This window comes from Anabrus simplex, chromosome 3 (assembly GCF_040414725.1).
Source record: "Anabrus simplex isolate iqAnaSimp1 chromosome 3, ASM4041472v1, whole genome shotgun sequence".
Lineage (NCBI taxonomy): Eukaryota > Metazoa > Arthropoda > Insecta > Orthoptera > Tettigoniidae > Anabrus > Anabrus simplex.
The window spans coordinates 171,549,938-171,572,989 of record NC_090267.1 but is presented as its reverse complement, the minus strand read 5'-3'; the positions used below and the strand labels follow the sequence as shown (position 1 = coordinate 171,572,989).

The window sequence follows — 23,052 nt, the reverse complement described above, 5'->3', positions numbered from 1 at the left end:
TATACTTCCATGCATTATTGACCTTATTACAGAGGTGAACAATTGCACGGTCAATATCATTCCTATCGTTTATTTCAAATGTGTTTAAATCTGTATTTATATGCCAGGAGAATCTACTGTAATCTAAGGTTCTCGAAAGGAAAAGATGGCTCTTGAAAATGAACCCAGGAAAGATTAAAAATGATTGGTTTATGATCAGAATCAAGTACAATATGAACAGTAAAATCAATTGGTCTCAACTCCTTTTTCACCCCACCGCCATTGATTTACCCCCCCCCCCCTCCCAAAAAAGGCGTAATTCTTTATGTTTAAAGAAGATTCCAAATACCAATGTTCATGTCTGTTACCTTCAGTTTTGAGATAAGTGTACCGGGTGGTACAACTCTACGCCACACATTTAAATTTTCCGCCTTAAAGTACTCCTCTACAGGAGAAACAGTGAACTGGAAACTGGACCTACTTATATCTTTCCTCTGAAGATGTCACTGTGTGAATTTCGACTTGTTTTGTTTCCTATTTATCAAGAGCTGTGGACATTCTCTCATAGATGTCTCTGCAAAAAACTATGATCATGCACCCTGGTGCGAAGTGAAGGAACTTTATTTGAAGAAAGTTTGTCTTCGCAAGTTTGTTCTTTACTAAATTTTGTGCATTCATTTTTGGGTTGGCAATATTTATCCTGTCTTTCCGCCTCTTTTGATTTTAACCAATCAAGAATTTCTGTAATTAATTTCCTACCAATCACAGGTTTCTTCTTCGATTTTGGTGTGTAACTTTAAACGACCCAATAAAATTAAGTGGGTGTGGCTGTTTTATTCATGAAAGGTCTCGAAGTTTTCCCGAGGGTATAAAAACTGCTGATTTTCACGTCTCCTGGCCACTCGATCAACATCTAACCTAGTGTGTGGACGTGTAGCAGGAGGCGGGAAGCACCTCTTTCATCAGGCAGCAGTCCTTCAGTAAGGTAATGGCTGTTTAACATCTTTATTTCTTGCTAGCTCAGCAGTTTAACCGCGGGAAAGGTCCGAAACTTTTACCATGTAACCTATCTTTCTGTAATGTAATTTTCTGCCAGCTTATGTAAATATATTTAACTGTAAATCGGGGATAGAGAGTGCTTTACCCTCTTGAGCTCCCCTTCATTTTGGTTGGAGGTGACTGTTTTGGTAACTGATTTTCTTCCCTTCCTTAATGTATTAAATAATTCATTATATGAGTCACCTCCATAGTTTTGGAACAGCCCCTGTTTCTCCGGCCTAGTGCCTTGTAGGTTTTAAGAAGTTACATGTAGGAGTGCAAATTCACGCCTCCATTCGTTTTGAATTTTGGGCCATTTACTTAATCTGTTCTTTTCGGCTAAGGCCCAGTAGGTTGGGAACAAGATACCCCCGTTTCATTTTGTAAGTTGTGCCTTGATGGCAATTAAGTGTAAAGTCTGGTATTGCCTTTAATAGGCTTGAAAAGTTGAGAGCGGATCAGCTCTTTTTTGCATGCCTCTAGGAGGCTTGATATTTGTTAATTACGGAGCTGGTGCTCCTGGTACTAGGGGAGTTCTGCCCCTTTGTAAATTTATGCTCCTCTGTAAATTTTGTTCTGGAAACTCAAAAGTTGTAAAACTAAGGGCTGGTAGCCCCAGCGTGTTAAAGATTTGATACCTTGGATTATTCTTGTCTTGTTTTTAAATTGCTCTTGTCAACTCACTAAGTGAGAAATTGTTAACTTGTTGCTTAGAGAAAATATAACCTTCATTTTAAGTTTAAATTTTTTTTTCTGGCATTTGTAGTTAACCCATTCACCCCAGCACCTTCTTTCACCTCTGCTGATCCACCAAACCTCGGTAACAATAAGTATCTCCATAAAAAGAATTCACCTTTTTTCACTTCCTTTCACACTCCCTCCTTAAGTGAATTTTCCAGAAAAAATAACTTGTTTCTTTATTAGTAAAGGGTCTTCTAAATACCAATTATCATGACTGTAACATCTTCGGTTTTTGAGATATGTTTCCTCATAAAAGGAATTCAACTCCTTTTCACCCCCGCCCCCCTCCCCCTCCCCAAGATGATTTTCTCCCAAAAATGCATTTTTCTTTGTTTTTAAAGGGGATCCAAATACCAATTTTCACGTCTGTGACAACTTCAGTTTTTATTAGATGTAAGTACCCTCTTACAATCGATTCAATTAATTTTTCAATTCGTTCACCCCCCTTCATTGGATTTTCCGCAGTCAAAGGAATACGTTTTTTCTGTCCTTTTTTTGTTTTGTTTTGTTATTTGCTTTATGTTGCACCGACACAGATAGGTCTTATGGCGGCGATGGGGCAGGAAGGGGCTAGGAGTGGGAAGGAAGCGGCCGTGGTCTTAATTAAGGTACAGCCTTAGCATTTGCCTGGTGTAAAAATGGGAAACCACAGAAAACCATCTTCAGGGCTGCCGACAGTGGGGTTCGAACCCACGATCTCCCGAATACTGGATACTGGCCGCACTTAAGCGACTGCAGCTATCGAGCTCGGTTTTCTTTACTTTTAAAGCAGATTCCAAGTACCAATTTTCTCACCTGCAACATCTTTCGTTTTTGAGATAATAGTATCTTACAGTTAAAATTGAAATAATTGATAAAGAAGTTCAACCTATTCAATACAAAAGAATAAGAAATGCAGTGATTATATTCTTATTTAATAATAAGTAGAAGTGGTACCAGTTTTGACCCTAGTCCAGGTCATCATCAGCCGATTAAAACATGAAAAACAATGCATAGGAAAAGAAAGAAAAGGTCAAATACACTCCGGATCAGCAGAAGAGGCGATATAAAAGTGAACGGGGGTAGACACTGTAAAATTCAGTATAAGTAAAATGTAAGACACTTAAAAGAAACAGTGCGTAATTTTCTGAGCGGCAGTATGGCACACGCAGTGTTAGGCGAAGTCTTATAATGTTACCAACCGTAACATCGCTAAATTCAACGGCTTTAACAACTCCTTCATAAACCGCATCATCAACAAATTCAAACACCGTCCTAAAAACACTTTATCTAAAGACATAACAAAACCAACTGCATTTTCCACTTTCACTTAAGATGCTTATAAAATAACAAATATTTTTAAAAAACACAACATGAAAATTTCTTTTAGAACAATAGAAATTTTGATATTTTACACAACTCTAAATCACTAAATAAATCTAATGCTTTTTCTAAATCTGGAGTGAACAGATTCAAATGTAACAACTGCAACTCCTCCTACATCGGACAAACTGGCTGCAACTTCAATATCAGATACTCCGAACATATCAACGCCATTAAATACAACAGATTCTCCGCCATAGGACAACACATACAAGACTCCAAAGCATAGTTTCACCAATATTGAAAAAGACATGAAAATACTTAAAATCATTAACAAAGGCCACTTCTTAAACACTACTGAAAATTGCTTTATTCACCTTGACCAATACTTCAACCCTAATTTCAATTTAAACGACATTTCTGAAAAACCCAACATCCTTTTCGACTTCCTAATTCTTCTTCTCAAAAATTCTAAATTTCAAAACCCCAATTCTATTTTCTATGCCTTACGAAGTTCCTACCCACATTTTCTACCTCCAATAACCCACCCTAAACTACCCCTCCTTCATCTCCCTATCTTATCCTTCCTCAACACCATTTAACTTCAATTTCTTTTATTCTTCTCTTACTCCACTATTCCTCTTCCTCTATTAATTTATTCTATCTTTTCTTTTCGCTTAAAAAAAAAAAATCCATCTTCATTTTGGTTCTTCTCATTCATACTCAACTCTTGCCTTGCGCCGATTTCGACTACTTCAATCATGACCTGATTTGTTTACGTTTTAAAAAATAGCGCACTGTGCATATACGTTTTCATTTGTTTCCGGTATTGCGCTTTGTACTATATTTTTTTTCTTCAGAATTGTTTTTTTCATGTCAACTGTTCTAAAAATTCTACAGGAGCACAATTACTTATTCAATTATATTGAATTATATTATACGTATCTATATATACTTACTTTCCCGCAACCAAAGAAAATACTGGATCATCAAGCTATTCTCCATTTTACTTTGGCGTTTGAACCACAGTGCCTGATGTTGAATATATCGTGCTGATCACCGGGAGCTGGCAAGTTACTTCAATAGATCTACTCATCTTCAACTCCAGCACGATTAGGGATCTTCATATGTGTTCGATTATGTTATGACTTCGTGCCTGACAGTGTTTAGAAGCTAGCTCTTTTAACCGTTCTCCGCTATTCATAAACATTATAAGACTTCGCCTAACACTGTGTGTGCCATACTGCCGCTCAGAAAATTACGCACTGTTTCTTTTAAGTGACTTACATTTTACTTCTACTGAATTTTACAGTGTCTACCCCCGTTCACTTTTATATCGCCTCATCTACTGATCCGGAGTGTATTTGACCTTTTCTTTTCTTTTCCTATGCATTGTTTTTCATGTTTTAATCGGCTGATGATGACCTGGACTAGGGTCGAAACCGGTACCACTTCTACTTATTATTAAATAAGAATGTAATCACTGCATTTCTTATTCTTTTGTATTGAATAGGTTGAACCTCTTTATCAATTATTTCAATTTTAACTGTAATACTTTTCAATACGGAACAATGAAATTTTAAACTTTAAATAATAGTATCTTCATACAAATAATTCAACAAATTTTTCAATTCCACCCCCTTCCCCCCCAAGTGGACTTCCGAAAACAAAAAATATGCATTTCTTTATTCCTTTAAAGGAGATTCCAAATACCAATTTTCACGTCTGTAACATCTTCAGTTTTTGATATATCAGTATCCTAATAAAAATAATTCAACCCCATTTTCAGTAATTTTTACCCCCCACCCAAGTGGTTTACCTAAAACAAAAATACATGTTTCTTAATTTTTAATAGAGATTACTTCTGTAACTTATCATGTTTTTGAGATATACTGTAGACATGCTCATTTTAAAATTTCACCCCCTTTTTAGTTCCCCTGAAGTGGAGTTTCCGAAAACAAATCACCTATGTTTCTTTACTGTTACAGGAGATTCCAAATACCAATTTTTACGTCTGTAACATTTTACGTTTCTGAGATATATTGTAGATATAATCTTTCTAAAAATTCATCCCATTTGTCACTCTGTTTAACCTCCATTAATTGGATTTTCCAAAAAAAAGTGTTTCTTTATTTTTAAAGGAGATTCCAAATACCAATTTTCAGGTCTATAATATCTTCAGTCTCTGAGATATAAGTATCCTCATTAAACTTTTAAAGTTTTGTGATATACACTCGTTTTAAAAATTCACCCCCCTTTTCATCTCCTTAGTGACAGAATATCCTAAAATCCTCCCTTAGTGAGTACCTACATTGTAATATAAATGTATCCTCAAAATTTCATTTCATTTCTTTATGTCCAGTAGTTTTGGTTCAGTGATGATGAATGAGTCAGTCAGTCAGTCAGTCAGACATGTTCTTTTATATACAGTAGAACCTCGATAATTTGAAATAGGTTAATTCAAAATCCCGCCTAATTCGAAGAAGGTCTCGTTCCCAGAAACATGAGATACAGCTTTGCATGTTATTTAAATTGTTTAATTCGAAATACGGATAATTCGTAATTCGAAGTACAATGTCGGCTCCATTACCGAAAGTTAGACTTTTAATTCGAAACTGCCTTTACATTTTAAAACAATAGTATGTTACAGAGTAATTTCAACTCAAAATTTATCTGCGTCATAATAGAACGCGTGTTCCGGAACGTGGAGTTGTACCGTAGCTTTCTGCATTTACACTCACTTCGGTGGATCTACAGTGCGCTTCATGATTACTAAGTTGAATGAAATCTGAATTCTTTTGTATTCAACCTTTTAAGGAACGCCATAATATCACGCAACGGGCAGTGTGTGGGAAAACAGAATCCGCGAACACTGGTGATGCCGACAGTTGACGAAAAAACGTGGCTTATATAATAAATTCATAGGCACCGAACAATATTGTCATTACCGATGAAACTGCATTGCTTTATTTTAATGCGAGCCCAAACGGTCTTATGGTTTTAAAGGAGAAAGTGCCGTGCCAGCCAGTGAATCGTACAAGTGTGGGGGATGGGGGTTATTGTAGTACGTTGCAATTCACATGGAAGCGAGAAACTTTATCCCCTTGTCATAGGAAAGTTCGATAAGCCACAATGTTTTAAGGGCGTCGGGCACTTTCCATGCCAGTACAAAGCATCTAAAAATGCAAACAGTACAGACATCCAAAAAATAATGCATTTGCACAGGGGAACCAGCATAATTTATCCTCGTCTTTGAATTGTGTGATTTTTTTTCTTTTGTTGCGTGAGGTTATGTTTGTCAGTGATTTATCCAAGTGCATTATTTGAACATTGTAAATGCACCTTGTTGGATACAAGTCGGAAATAGTTTTTTCCCATTGCATTTGAAAGGTTTAAACCGTGAATCGAAGTGATTGCATGTATTAATGAGTCTTAGAATACTTTGTGATACGGCAAGTGTTTACATTTCTGAAGTACGAGAGTAGTGCCATGGAGGGAAATCGTACAAGGATAGTCATAGGAAAGTTCGAATTTAAGGACATCGGGTACTTTCTGTGTAAATACAAGGCATCTAAAATGCATACAGTATAGTAATTCAATGAATAAAGCACTTGCACATGGGAGCCAGCATAGATTTCTCCTCGTCTTTGAATCGTGCTTTTTTTTTCTTTCTTTCGTTGCGTGAGGTTATGTTTGCCAGTGATATATCCAAGTGGATTATTTGAATACTGTAAATGCACCTTCTTGGATATATTTTGGAAATAGTTCTTTTTTCATGGCATTTGAAAGGTATAAACTGTGGATCAAGGTTAACTGCATGCAGTAACGGGCCTTAGAATATTTTGTAACGCAGCGAGGGTTGGTACTTCTGAACTGCGAATTGGCGGTTAATTCGAAATCACGTAATTCGAAGTCCGATTTTTGAGTCCCAACGACTTTGAAATAACAAGGTTTTACTGTATATAGATTAGCAATCTAGTCTAGTGAACAGCAAGAATACAAAAATGTTTTTGGATCCCAAATCATGACTAATCATTTATGAGACGATAAGTATACTTGTCAACTATTAGTATAAATGATGCATTTAATTAAACAAGAAGGTATTGGCCAGTATGATAATGAATAAACCAGTGAAGCACAATCTCAAAAAGTATCAAAAGTACCATTCTCACCTGAATGATGGTAGACAACTCCATATGGTAAGCACTTTTTGAGAATAGAACATACACTTCCATTGCCTACTGATTGCAAAGCTCGGTAGAGTGCCTCCTTTTCACTCCTTTTATACTCCAAGATTTCTCTAAAAAACAAAAGAAGTAGAATGTGTACGAAAACATCTGAATACTTTGAATAAGAATAAAGCAGGATTTGATTATTAAAAAAAAAAAAAAAAAAATATCAAAGGACAAAATAACAAAAAGATGAAGAAAAGGAAGCTATAGAGTTACGAAGAAAGAAGAATGAAAATAACATGTAGGGAGAAATGATACTGAATGCCAGGGAGATGTGACACTGGTGTATGATACAAGACATACAGGAATTTTCTTCTGCTCTCAGTTTAATAGTGCACCAACCCACATAATTATGTTTCTGGTGACAATGGGATAGGAAAGTGGTGGTGGTTGTTTTAAGAGGAAGTTTGGGATAGGAAAGAACTAGGACTGGGAAGGCGTTGGCTGTGGCCTTAATTAAGGAACAACCCTGGCATCTACTTGATGCAAAACCAGAAAACCATAGAAAACCATCTTCAAGGTTGCCGTGGGTGGTGTTCGAATCCATCATCCATATGCAAGCTACACGACCCATACTGCAGAGCTTGGTTCATTAGGACTAAATGGCAATCATATCTACAATACATATGGGGATGTATGCGAGCAGGTTATGGCAGGCACGGGAGTAGTTTAAGGGAGAGGAGATTGCTATTAGCGGGATTCTGTATAGAAGGGATAATGACTGGAGGGTGATCAGGAATTTAAATGACACTATCGAGTAGGTATGTGGGAAACTGGGAGTGAGATTTCTAGATTCCAATGGGTGGATATAATAAAGGCATCTGTACTCGGACTTCATTTGAACTGCAGTGGATTGTGTAAGTTAGAAGGTTTACTTAGAATGGTTATAGGAAGGTACCTTCAGGGAAACAAACTGGACTAGGGATGGTGCTGAGAGTATAGGAGGCTGGAAGTCAAATAAGGATGACAAATTGTTGGTGTTAAACAGTGGAAGTATAGTACCTGGGCTGAGTGGTTCAGATGGCAGAGCGCTGGCCTTCTCATTTCAATTTGGTGGGTTCAATCCTGGCTCAGTCCAATGGTATATGATGGTGCTCAAATACATCAGCCTTTACTAGCATGTAAAAGAACTCCTGTGGGACCATCTTCAAAAACCGTACAAGTAGTTACTGGGGTGTAAAAACATTATTATTATTGTTGTTGTTGTAAGGAAAGGAATAGAAATAAATAATTTAATAGATATATACTGTATATTAACCAGATATTTTTTTTTACAAGTTGCTTTATGTCGCACCGACACAGACAGGTCTTATGGTGATGATGGGACAGGAAAGGTCTAGGAGTGGGAAGGAAACGGGTGTGGCCTTAATTAAGGTACAGCCCCAGCATTTTGCCTGGTGTGAAAATGGGAAACCATGGAAAACCATCTTCAGGACTGCCGACAGTTGGGCTCAAACACACTATCTCTCGAATACTGGATACTGGCCGCACTTAAGCGACTGCATCTAACAAGCTCGATACCAGATACTCCAATAGGAGTTGAATAATGGCTAAGAAGTGATCTTACGGATGCAGAAAAAATTCTCCCACAATTGGAGTACTTATTGTAGAGACAGGATAGCATTCAAGGGAAGAGGAATATTCATAATGCCGAAAGTGTTATGGGTGAGAAACATGAAATTCTAGGTGAAAGGCTTACTCTAAAGATAATAGGAAACTTGATGTTTTTGGAGTGTACAAACCAGGAAGGAGTGATGATGACACAGATTTAGTAAGATAAATCAGCTGTATGGAGAAGTACACTGAAGGGAACGTGGCTGTTGCGGGTGATTTAAATTTAGCTATGGTTACCAGGGAAGGTAATGCGAATGGCAGAAAACATGACCAACAAAGTGCAGTCAATGACCTGTCCAGGGCTGGGGGGCATGACGTAATGAGGTTCAGTGGACTGGCAGCTGGTTTGGATTCAAACCAATGGAAGAGCAATGTTTTCTTCAAGCGCCTCGCATTGTACGCTGGAGTGGAGACAAGGCCGGGTTGTATTAAGATAAGTTCCAAACTTCAATTTCATAGGTGTTTAAATAGAAATGAACAAATATTTCCAAATATTGAGTGTGAATTGATAGAATCTGAGGATGTAGCAATTGAGGCTTTCACGGCTGGCATTACAAATCACGTCAGCATTTTCCGGGCTTGTAGGCCGTGGTCCAGGAGCGAGTAAATGTCCGGACGTTTCACCGAAGACTGCATTCGGCATTGTCAAGGGTTGCAAGTGATAAATATCATTACGGTTCCGTACTGATGATACTATACTTGTAATGTATTTAGGTGGTTAAATAACAAATTAATTAGCATCCTACAAGTATTGTCAAGGGTTCCGACTGACTTCGATAGCAGCAAAGCTCTCATGGGAATGAAGTGCTGTTGTAATTCCACCTCATTATATAGTGCAGGATACTTCTGCCTGGTCAGATGGTAAATTGCGAATAGCAGCTCCACGGGAATAGGAGGAGGGGTAACCGCAAAGCTTCCTCCTTTAGCCAGTAGAGAGGTTTCTGTCTCTGACAGGCAACGGTTGGTCAGGTTGAAGACTGCCCGTGAGGTATCCAAGGTAGGCGTAGTCATGGGTGCGGGATGGTTCTCTTGATATCGCTCAAACTTATTCTTCTGCCGGTTGGTTGACTGATCGAATGTTAAAGTCATGGAACAGTGGGTGATTGATCACTTGAAGACTGAACGAGTTTCGTCATATGTTTGTACTTTTAAAACTTCCACATTATGTCCAGGATTAGATGTTTATATTTTTACTTTTTTCGATTGTATCGCCGAACAGGTTTTTGACACTTCACTCAGGGCACTGTTATGTCACTGGGGTTTCAGGCAAGAATAGAAACTGCTCCTTCTTACCACAAATCTAGTTTATCGTGTACGATTATGTTATTGAGACCAGAACAGATGTTGCACTTTACACACGTAAAGCTATAGGAGGTCTTGGGATTGCCTGTTACTGTTTTGGTCCTAATATAAGACCGGTAATTTTACGTGTTTGTGTTAAAATGTCCTAAAAACCGCAGTCGTTATTTGCGCACATTTCATTAAAAAGTTTGTATCATTTTCCACTTGTACCGTAATTTCTGAAGTTTTGAAAACTTTTTTCTCTTTTTAATTTGATTGTGATTAGTGACGGGCAGAATTGAATATAACACATTCGCAAACTTTTGAGAATTGATACTTGCATTCCAAACCATATTCTCAGTTCAACATAACCTGTAAATGTCAATGTAGGCCTAATTTACGCGGTACAAGATTTCCAGAAACTGACTATGAACAGTACACCGGTGATCAAATTACAATGTAAGATTGTTGGGCGCTTTTGTATCTAATTTGCTTTATTAGATTACAGAATTAAGAACTACTTGTGGTCAATTGTTGTTTGGCTTGCCGTTATTAGATTTTTCAAAGAATTTGGCTGATCAAAGTTGCTGAAATGAAAGAAGTTTTCATTAAACACTGATGAATTTTCCCCAATAAAACTGAATATAATTTATCAAGATTTTTAACTCGCGTACCGGTAACTAATTTTTGAAGTCGGTCCTGCTGTCTAATTTGCCTGCCTCTCATCCTTTATTTGAATAAAATAGTAATTTATTTGAATAATATGATGTTTAGGTCATTGCAGTTAACTGTATTGCCAGTAGATGGGTCTCTGAAAGTTGTCTCCGCTGATCCTTCTATGCCAACCCGATAGAGGGCTCTGTGAAAGTTGTCTATGCAGATCTTTCTATGTTAGTCCGATAGATGACTCTGTGAAATCAAGTTATCACCAGAATGTAAGTTGTTGCTTCGTATGACAAAATTATAAAATTAGAAGTCATTACAGGTGCTTCCCAGAATGAGATAATTTATCTACCTAGGATTGGTGTGGTGTCTACTGACAGTAATCTGCCTTTCAAATTCAAAAGGAGGAAGTTCTCGTTACGTTTTGCTTTTGCAATGACCATTAACAAAGCACAGAGCCAAAGTTTTGATAAAATAGGTATTTACTTATCTCAGTGCACTTTTTCAGCCATGGTCAGTTACATGTGGCATTTAGTAGAGTTAAAGCTGTGAGGGATGTCAAAATTAAAATTATAACTACACCAGTCCAGCTCTGTGGCGTAGTGGTTAGTGTGATTAACTGCCACCCTTGCAGACCTGGGTTCGATTCTCGGCTCTGCCACGAAATCTGAAAAGTGGTACAGGGACTGGAATGGGGTCGTCTCAGTCTCGGGAGGTCAACTGAATAGAGGGGGTTTGTTTCCCACCTCAGCCATCCTCGAAGTGGTATCCTAAAACCAACCTTGACTAAATGGGCAGTGATGATGGTGATTGTTGAGATACTTTGAAGTTTGTGAAAAAATGTAACAATCATGAATATTCTATTCTTATTCCTTATACAGTAACAACTGAAAGACCACCACATTAACCTTTTTAATGTGGAGTTTGTATATATGGCTGATTCCAGAGAGTTGTCAACCCAAGAAGGAAAAAAGTGAAGTTTAAAATAAAACTCAACAATTGGTTTTTATGCTAGATAAAATATTAAATTTTATTAATTTTATGATATGTATTTATTTATTGATGTCTTTCAATTTTTAATTGTATGTTTAATTGAACCTTTATGTGCAGTCTAAATTCATTTGATATTTCTCAATGTTTTAGGAATTACAGTTTATTATGATGAAAATGTATCACAATAATTATGGTAAACGTTAATTCTAATGTTCTTTCTATTCATAGCAAAGTACTTATTTAAGTTATTAACGGTTTATATAAGGTATAATAAGCCAACGAATTTATTGCTGCAGGCCGTGTAAACACGTGGCGAAAAAGATATAAAGTTTCTGTAGACGAAAAGTGCGTGGCTCAATTTGAATAAAATTTGGTATGCAAAGCCAATGCTGTACACCCTTTCAAACTGCTGTAACATTCGTTTAAAATTTCAAATTGATTCATACGAAGCTGATAGTAAAATACGTCGCATGTTTACAACGTTCTTGCGAGCGGGAAGCCAGGGAGTTCCCCGTCGCATGGAACCATGTGTACAGGAATGCTGGAGATGAAATTGAGTGGTACCAGTGGCAAAGTGATGATGAAAATCACGTATCTCGAATTCAAGAATCTGGCACAGTTCAGGAGTGTTTTGATAAACTAGTAAAATGGTGTCCCTTGTTTATGAAACACACATTTATTAAAAGAATGCAAAGCAAAATGTTCGAAGTGCAGAAAAAACAAACAACTGAAAATTCAATGGTTTTGCAAGTGGATTTCGTGGAGAATTTCACTATTCTTCCACAAGATGAAATTCAGAGTTGTTATTGGCATCACCAACAAATTACGAAATTTACTGCTGTTGCGTGGTTTGCGGGAGGAAATCATGCTTCATATGCGATTATGTCTGACCATATGGAGCATGACAAATATGCCACGCACTCATTTCTAAGCAGAGTATTAACAGACATCAAGGAAAAACGACCAGAAATCAAAAGAATGTTTGTTTTCTTGGACGGGGCGGCGAGCCAGTTCAAGCAAAGGTTCATGTTCGCAATCCTAATGTTTTTTAAGGAAACTTTTGGAATGAATGTAACTTGGAATATTTTTGCGTCTGGTCACGGGAACGGTGCTGTTGACGGTGTTGGCGGAACACTAAAATGTAATTTGACTGTTGCTCTACGTGCAAAAGAGACTTTATAAACGTGTACAATGTCGTGGAAGTAGCGAAAAGAAATTCAGCAAACACAAATGTTATATTTGTTCCTTCTGAAGATGTTGAAAGGAGTAAACCCCTTCTGAAAAGCCGCTTCGCCAATGTCTGTGCAGTACCAGGAACACACGATATTCACTATGTGTAGCCATTAAAAAAATACATAGTTCAGGCAAGAAAATATTCTTCAGAAACAACTACCACATACTCTCTACATCCAGACTACACGATCGAAGCAGATGACAAAAATCCACCCCATGATACGACTTTTGAAGTGGGAGACTTCGTCCTTGGAAAATACAGCAGCAAGAAACATTCCAAGTATTATGTTTGTACCATAAGTGAAAGTGATGGTGATGTTTGTAATCAATTTTCGCAAGTGCAGCAACGATGAAGCTAAACTGTTTTGTGAACCACCGACGAAAGACGAGTGCTTTTTAAATGAAAGTGAAATTGAAAGAAAATTACCGGTGCCTCATTTTACTCGTGGGAAATTGTATTTTGATGAGTCTATACCAGAAGCAGAATGATCAAGCTTTCATTCAAACTGTAGGCTACGTACCGGTAAGCGTTGAATGTCCAGATATTTTAAAATATTTTATTTCATTTTACATTCACTGTCATTAGTGTTAAATAAATGTGTGACAATTCATAAAAACACTTTACTTAGGCCACATGTCCGTGCCAGTATCTGTAGTTACATGTATTATTATTATTATTGGGAGGAAGGAAGCTTGTAGTTTTATGTAACCGATAATCACACTATCATAAGCGACAGAACCTCATATTTTACGTGATATTCGAACCACCAGATGTGACTTTCACGTTGAAAATCACAGATGCATCAATCGGGACTCGAACCCAGTCCGTCTTGATGGTTGCAAGCAGTTTGACCGGTGCGCCATCATGCCCCTTATTTATTGTTACTTGCTGCAATATTAAATATACATTTTATCATTCAGTGATCGTATTGGATGCAGAGTTAAATATTTATTAGCCCTTCATGCTATTTTGCCATAGCACAGATTCGCATGTGTAATCCCGCGATGCTCTCAAGCAAACACGCGACGATCGCTTTTAAATATATTACGCAGACATTACGCAACTTACACATTTGTTTTTTTTTTCTTCACAAAATGTACATTTGTCCTTATTGTAAAAAATATATTAACATTACTAATAAAAGTTACCACAATTCGCAGAATTTAGAAAAAACGTAAAGGTATGCGAAGTTAAAAGTCTGTCCCATGTAAGCACCCATCGCTACATTTAAAAGTTTATAAAATTGTATACATCAGGTTTATAACAATGAAATTTGTGGGCGTTATTAAGTATCAACTAGATGTAATTATGCATAAATCTCAATTTGTTTAGGTGGTAAGTTTCACATATATGTTAAAAAGAAATGTACAAATGTAAACACGCGACACCTGGAATTGGCCATATATATACTGTACCAGGAAAAGTTGTTGGAATAAGGAGCATGAGAAAGGTCTTAGGTAGTGTTCGGTTCTTAGGAGCCAGTACAGAGAAAGGAGTTCACAGAGCAAAATTATAGATGTTATTTTGCAAAACTTAAATTTATTCAAATGACTTGGTGCATAAATAACTTCATCATTATCTCGCACTGACACTTAGAAATTAATTGGAAATATCTTCTGTCAAGTTTATTCTTGAATGTTTCAATCAAATTTAAATTCTGAAAACTCTTGCGATAAAATGAAATTTGAAAATGAACTCATTTTCTTCATGAAATTTGTAAAGTAAATATCACCTCTAGAATTTTCTGGAGTAAACACTTGTAGTCTTTCTAGATTATTCTCTTGTAAGACCTACAGTATCTCTAAACCATTCACTGATAATGCCTACAGTCTTTCTAAATTAAGCACTTCACAATATTATTTGAATAACCTACAGTCTTTCTAAGATTACTTTAAATCTCCTAAAGTCTGTTTAACTTATCACTTGAAAGTAAATCGGCACTTGAAATTAGATTAGCACTTGAAGTTAAAGAAAAGTAGCACTCGAAAATAATAACTTGAAAAATGTTGTGAACACCACGTCGTACCACGCATCATCTCCCACGTAATACCACGTAGCATCTCCCAGGTTGATATGAAGATTAAACACTCAATCAAGATTTCTGGTGTCACTTAATTGTGAAGACACATGAGAAAGTTCAATTGACGATTAATTGTAAGTGTTAAAAATAGCACTATCTGATCAAGTGAATATTAGCAAATCACTGATAAACAGTACTCAGAATTGCACTTTGAATCACAGTATATTACGTAAAATACAAAGTAATAATCACACTTTGATATAATTATGGCTTTTGAGCAAAATTAAAGCACAGTCTGAAACATTTATGGTTGCAAAGCACACATCACTGTTCGAAAGTTTCCACAGTTTTAGGTAGTCACACTTTCTAAGCATAGTTCAAGTAATACGAGTTTTCGATCCGCTGTTCATATGATTCATACTATGTACACATGAGAATAATGTTTCTGTCAGTTAGAACATGTTGTACTTCATTCAAAATAAAACCTGAAGTTCAAAGCTTATCGGAATATCAAGTGCTAGTTCAGTCCATTTACTACACACGTAAGATGTATTCAAATGTTTCTAATTATTTATAACACAAATATTAAGGGGATATTATGTGTTATTTTACTTCACTTGAATTAACCCAAGAACTGCGGACCGTCTGTCTGACAGACGGTGTGACTGTTGCTCAACTGCGATCGTCTGTCTGACAGACGGTCGGGAAAATCGTCTTAGTTCGTAAGAATCTCAAGAGATGGCAGGAGTAGTATGTTTACCTGCTAGTTGGAAGGTTTATCCTTCTTTTGAAACTATTTGTGAGACACAAATACAATTTGTTTGGAAGGCAGACACTATTTTATCTTCACACTTGAAGTTATCAGTTAAGCAACATGGCGTCTGTTTATGTTGACGATAATGAAATTGAAAGGCTTATTTATGATACGGATAGTGATGATGATTATTGCGTGGAGGATAATGTGGAGGGTTCATCAGATGATGAAATTGAAAATGAAATTGTGAGTACATCGGGTAGATTTTCACAGTGTGTCCTAAAATCTAGTGACGTGTATGTTGATGAGATTCCAGGTTCTACAACAGGTTTTGAGGCGACTGGTAATGTAACTTTTGAAGGCGTGAGTGTGAATTGGTGTGACATGGAAACTCCAGAAAATGAATTCCCTGGAAAAAGTGTCTCATTTACTGTTCACCACCCCGGACCCAGAAATATGCCTCCCCATAATGCAGCCCCAATCTTGTACTTCTTTCTGTTTTTTAACTTTGGGTTCTGGAGATTATTAGTGCAAGAGACTAATTGTTATGCCAGACAATACATCCATAAGTTAGGTGTTCTACAGAATCACAGTCGATTTCGTCTATGGCCAGATGGTGGTATTGGGATGGCAGATTTAAAACATTTTATTGGCCTGGTCATAAATATGGGTCTTGTGAAGAAAAAGAACCTGTCAAGTTATTGGTCAACTCAACACCCTAATCAAGATACACCCTTCTTTAGAAAAGTGATGGCAAGGGATACTTTCTTACTAATAAACAGATTTTTCCATATCCTGGACAACACATGCAGCAAGAAACCAGGTGACCCGGACTATGATCCCCTCTTCAAGGTTAGGCCAACCATTGACCACTTCAATTCTTGTTTTAAAAATCACTATGTTCCAGGGAAAACACTCAGTATTGATGAGACATTGGTTGGTACTAAAAACAGAACTCATCTGATTCAGTATCTGCCAAACAAGCATCACCACGAGTGGGGAATTAAACTTTTCAAGGTGTGTGAACCAGTTTCCTCATATACAATGCAGTTCAGTGTTTATTCACCTGTAAAGTCTGGAGGTTCTGCACCAAGTGGTAAAGGATTGGGGTATGATGTAGTTTTCAGTTTAATGAACAGTATTGGAAATATATTTGGGAAGGGGTACCTATTGTTGTAGACAACTGGTATACTTCTGTTGACCTGGCATTAGCTCTTTGGGAAAAGAACACTCTTTTTACCGGTACTGTTCGCAGTAATAGAAAAATTCTTCCTCCAGGAATAAACTCTTTAAAATTAGAGCCTGGACAAACTGTATACAAAAGAAGTGGCCCTTTGCTGTTCACTGCATGGAGAGAGAAAAAATCTCAGAAAATATTGTTATCAGTTCTCTCTACTGCATGCCCAGCTATCAACCACAAGGTAAAACGTAGATCTTCGAAGGGGAGGGAAATTGTTATGCCAGTTGTAGTGACAGAGTATACGAAGAGGATGAGGGGGCATTGATGTGTCTGATCAGAAAATTGATCATGTGTCAGCTGAACGAGCTAGCCATAGGAATTGGTACAAACTTTTTTTTCATATTGTTGACATGGCCATCCTCAATGCCTATATTCTATATACACAGAATACAGATGAGGATAAATTTATATCAAGGTAAGACTTTATTGTGAACATTGTGAAATCTCTCTGTGGTGCTGAAGGAGTTCAAACCATGCCAGCTTCCGGCAACACCTCTCACACTATAGAGAAACTTCTCAATAATCGTCAACGTAGGTGTGTCGTATGCAATTCTCATGGATATAAAAAAGTGAAAAGGTCCAACTATGGCTGCTTTGGATGTGATGTTGTTGTATGTGTGAACTGTTACAAGGACTTGGATCACAACACCAAAAAGAGGAGGGTGTGAAGACTTTAGTCCACCATGCTGGTATTTCTGAAAAATGTTGAGGTAAATCTTTTATTTTTTCAAAAGGGAACTAATGGCTTAAAATTAATGTTATGGATCTCCATCATAAGCTTATAGTGCACAAATTACATAAATAATATTTTCATTCACATCAACCAATTATTTCAGCCACTTCTAGGCCAGGATTTTTACACATTTTTGTACAGTAATTGGTAAAACGTTTTAATATATTTTTCACAGTATTACCCATTATTATTAATTTAATCTTTTTGTCTCTTGCATCAACGTTTAGTGCTACTTCTAAGCTTTAAAATGGTATACAATACATGTATATTATGACTTATGTGTGGTTACAATTTAAAAAACAAAATGTCTGTAATGCAGTAAATTTACCCTCAGCACTTGAGGTAAAATCCTGCAGCAGTTCTAGGGTTAATATTTCATAGAACTGTCATAAAATGTCCTTAAGATTTACAAAGTTATTTGATACCACTGTTCAAATACAAGTAATATTTGCGAAAAATTGTCCCCACTCGGTTATGACAAATTCTAAGTTCAGAGTTCTTGAAATATCCTAAGTTCAGATATGTCATTGTCCAATGTTAAACACTCATTCTAGCACACGCTGAAATTTTACTAAGTTTGGAGATGTCAACGAAAATATTTGAGTTCAACTTAGCACACGCCGGATTTTTTAAGTCCGTAGTACTGTAGAAATTTTATAAGTTACTGAAAATATTAGAGTCAGTCTTAGTACACGCCGGATTTTTTCTGTAACACTGCAGAAATTTTATAAGCACGACGACTAACTTCGCGTAACGCGACAAAGTTTCAGGTTCAACACCTGCACACAGCGACCGTACAATCTGTCATAGTCGAGTTATAGATTGCAACTGATTATACTGTCTCGTCGTGGCTCTTATATACCCGAAGTCGAGGCTGGCTGTCTGCTTCTTGCGAAAAAAAAATGTTTCCTTCCCACCTCAATATCTTGAAAATCTCTAGGTCGATTTTCTTGAAACTTTGGCCAGTTTACCTTTAAAATACGGAGTTCACGACGATGTACTTTATTATTTTGTAGCTAAAAGAGTTTAGCAGATATAAAAAATGTTCTAGTACTTTCTGGACTGGTGAGGTGGCTGCACGTGGAGATTACGTCATCCAGCATGCTCCCGCCTGTGACGAAGTGCTCTCCCTCTCTCTCACGCAGCTTGCAGCTGTGTCAAGATCATTCACCTCGCGCGAATTAAAAATACAATGTGCCAGGCCGTACGCATTCCTGGTACAATGTATATATTTTTATGTAGGCCTATATACTGTAGAGTCAATTTTTTTTGTGCCTGTTAAGAACTTGTACATAGTCGATTGTCAACTGTATTACCATACGCTAAATAAATAATACAGTAACAACGCATGAAACATAAAAGTGTGCATAATTTGCACAATATTTATTACGTAACTTTTTAAAAAGTTTGATTAATGGAGAAATCTGACATTTTCTGTATTAGTTCCTTTAATTCTGTTACACAGTTGTATAGTAATAAAATAAAATAAGCCTAGTGCATACCCCAGCTATCCCTGAACTTCAATCACCATGTTTTATGAAATTCTGTTAAAGCCATTTTCTCGTGATGTCACTACAGACAGAAAAATGTAAACCGACTTCCAAGTTTAGTATACCTTATAAGAGTATGCCTTTGCTGGTGAGATCTAGTGTTTACAATGCACTATGTCTTTGGTATGGGCTAGAACAAACTTGTAACTTTCATTTTCCTGTCTCAGTCTCACCCTTGACTTCCTTCACAACTTGTTTAAAAAGCTGGTCACTTTGCATTGCATCTTTGAATTTATTCGTATGATAAATGCAAACTCCTTAAGTTTATTTAAAAACGAAACAGATAATCGCTTCCATTTTGTTGTCAATCAGTAGCAAAACCTAGCTGCTGCTGCTGAATCCATTTGCAATTAATGATAGATGTTTTAGCACGTGACCCCATAATTCACTTTCCATGGCTTCAGTAGTCAGTGAAATATCTCATTTGATGTTCTGACAGCTGTCACTCAACTCTGCAAGAAGTTTTGAGCTTATGTCCAATGAATGGATTTTTCTGGTTACCGGAACTGAAAGTTCACTCCCTAGAAGAGTATTCAAGGAACATACAAGTGGTAAAGAACTTGAACTTTTTAAAGTTTTACAATAACTACAGTTCAGTTTCTAGCACGAACATAATTCTATACTACTTTTCTCTTTCAACCAGGCAATATTCCATCATCCTTAAATGTAATTTTTAAAAAAAGATATGAGAGTTTAGTATGGTACAGTAAAATGTAGCTGTAATGAATGCCAATATAATGAAATATTCAGAAACGCCATTTTTTTAATGCCCCTTCTTTTCTCCCTATTTAATGCATGATGAATTTCATTTTAACAAATTTCAAACTTTCAGTATAACAAATCAATATGTAGCCCCTTTGCCTACATTTAACTTTAATTTTTTATCCTGTTTTAATAGTCAGGCATTTTGCACAACAGGTTCCTATGCAGCTAATGCAAGACAGCATAGTTTACTCATTACAATACAGGTGAAACTAGCTGATTAGAAATATCAGGGGAAGATAACCAAACTGCATGGCAATTCTGATCAGTGGGTTGCCTACCCAACAACATGTGAAGATTATGATGTGTTTCTAAACTCTTAGAGGGCAGGATTGAATATATTAAATCCCACAACAGGTCGCCTGCGAGCGGAAATATATAAAAAGGTCAGAGATCCAGTCATCGGCACATGTAGTAATAAACTCTACAGATGGCATTAAACAACACTTATAGGTCTGGATGAAGAGGGAATCCTCGAATGGAGTTGCATTATCTCCCTATTTTTTTTTACAAGCTGTGATAGGCCATCAAGTTCAGTCAAGCGTGTGCTGCGAGTTTTGAGACTGGCTTTTTGTGATTTACAGAGGTGCCAACCTTTGAAGTGGGTTTAACTTGCGCATCGTCCCCCTCAAAACGTTTACGAGTCAAATCCAAAGCACCCCGTTTGCCCTTTGCAACAGCAATCTATTCTGAAATATAGAGTATTACACAATAAAATTTGCTCATTACCTGTTAGTTCTGTGATATATTCTTTGTAGCTTGTTTTGCAGCCAGTAGCTGCTTTTCAGTGTAGGTTTTCTTGAAACATACTTCCCCCTGAGATGACATTTTCGTCTTCAGAACCGTAAGTGATTCCAGTGTAGATGTACTTAATGTAGGCCTGATTTCTGTCTGAATTTTCCTAACAACACTGAAAACTCGTTCTGTATGAGAGTTACTGTGAGGTACACTTAATACTGCAAATACAACATTACTTAATGTTTTATACTTAATTTGACCACTTTCAGTTTTAAGCTCTGCAATGTTGCCCCAGTTGACATCAATGGTAGGTCTATGTACAATATATTCAGGGAAAGTATCATACTGGTAAACTGCAAATTCCTCTTCAAGCTTGTCATGTTCACTTTCCTTGACCAAACTTGGGAATCTTCAAACAAAATATTCAAGAGGTGAATAGTAAACCTTTATTCTGAGATAGATGTCTATGAATCTGGCATGATGAAGAAATTCATCATCAAGGGGAAATTTCCTGATAATGTAATTGCAAGCTGCCATATAAAACTCTCTTACAGTATTGGCTTTTGCTCCAATTACCAAGTCCTCATTGGCTTTCTGGTATTTCCTCCTCTTGAATTCAACAATCAAATGGGAGGTAGATTTTGGCTGAATAGAACATGGCTGAACAAATCTGACCAATAGGCCAGTTAAAAGACCAGTAAGTTTCCTCCTAAGAAGATGTACGGCTGGTGCATCTTGTTGCAGAAATCAATTCACTGAGTTAAAAGCAGGATGTGTACTCTGAAGAAAGTAGTGGGTCTTGTAAAAATATTTTACAGTTTCAAACTGCTTGGTGCTCTCATTTTTATGGTGGGGCTCACTACAAAACATGAGTGTCAAAGCTTCCCACTGCTCAAGAACGTGAGTAATAAACTGAAGAAGCGAGAGCCAACGCGTACTGACATATTTCAAAAATTTGTGACCCTCTGTGCCACAAAGAGCCTGATATACTTTCAACGTGTTTTGCCTTTTAGAACCCTTATCAAGATAGTAATATAATTGATCATTGACTGGTAATTGGGCTGCTGTCTTTTGTGCACAGATGTGTACGACAACCTGGAATATGAACAGAAGAATGCCTGTCCTTTGCAAATTTGGCAACACCTTTATTTGCCCTTATCACTGTGTATGCATTGTCAGATGAAAAGGAAATGCAATTTTTGCATGGAATGGCTAAAGAAGACAATTCACTATTCATAACAGAGAAAATTCCCTCGCCTGTGTTGTCAGTACTCTCTAACAATGACAATAGACGAGTTGATATTTGACCTCTCTGAGCATTAAAGAAAGAGACAACTATAGGATAAAGTTTAACTGCATTTGAATCCGTAATATCACAAGTAGCCAAGGAAAAAGGCGTTATTTGCAAAAGGTCCACTTATTTCTTTTTTGCATCAGATGCCGTGTACTGAACTAAAGCAGAGGTTTTAGTTCTGCACAACCATATTTGAGATATTTTAGAGTCGGGGAACATTGATCTAAATAAATTTCCGGCGTGGTCAAACTGACAATGGAATATTATACAGTGGAACCTTGATTCTCCGTTTTTCGAGGGACCATAAAAATAAAACTTACAACACGGGAAAACGGAAAATCCGGGAATGAACGAAAACCATCAACAATTTGGCGTAACATCACAAAAATGAAATATGTATAATTATAATCTTACAAAAACTCCTAAACTAAACCAAACCAAACTACAGCCCCAATGGGACTTTGCCTGCCAAGCGACCGCTGCTCAGCCCGAAGGCCTGCAGATTACGAGGTGACGCAGGGTCAGTGTGACGAATCCTCTCGGCCGATATTCCTGGCTTTCTAGATCGGGGTCGCCATCTTACCATTAGATAGCTCCTCAATTAAAGGTAATAACGAAGACTAAGTGGACCTGGAACCAGACATATCCAGGTAAAACTGCCTGACCTGGTCGGAATCAAACCTGGGCCCTCTGAATGAGAGGCAGGCATGTTAGACCGCGAAACCGCATTAATTACCGATACACAAGTTCAAAATGTCTATACCTTATATTCAATTTTACAAGGGAATCTTTGTCAGTTTTCCGTGAAAACTTCTTTCAGTTCAGCTAATTTGATTAGCCAAACTCTTTGAAAAATCTAATAACACCAAGCCAAATGACCACAA

At 37.1% G+C, this 23,052-nt stretch overlaps 1 protein-coding gene across 1 annotated transcript in view; it reads right to left on the bottom strand.

The window, feature by feature from the left end:
• Positions 1 to 23,052, bottom strand: part of mus301 (mutagen-sensitive 301) — a 239,331-nt gene that overhangs the window by 134,369 nt on the left and 81,910 nt on the right. Inside the window, exon 8 of the mRNA XM_068226820.1 lies at positions 7,233 to 7,360. Within this exon, the coding sequence (XP_068082921.1) occupies positions 7,233 to 7,360 (128 nt within the window). The remainder of the gene's footprint in view (positions 1 to 7,232; positions 7,361 to 23,052) is intronic.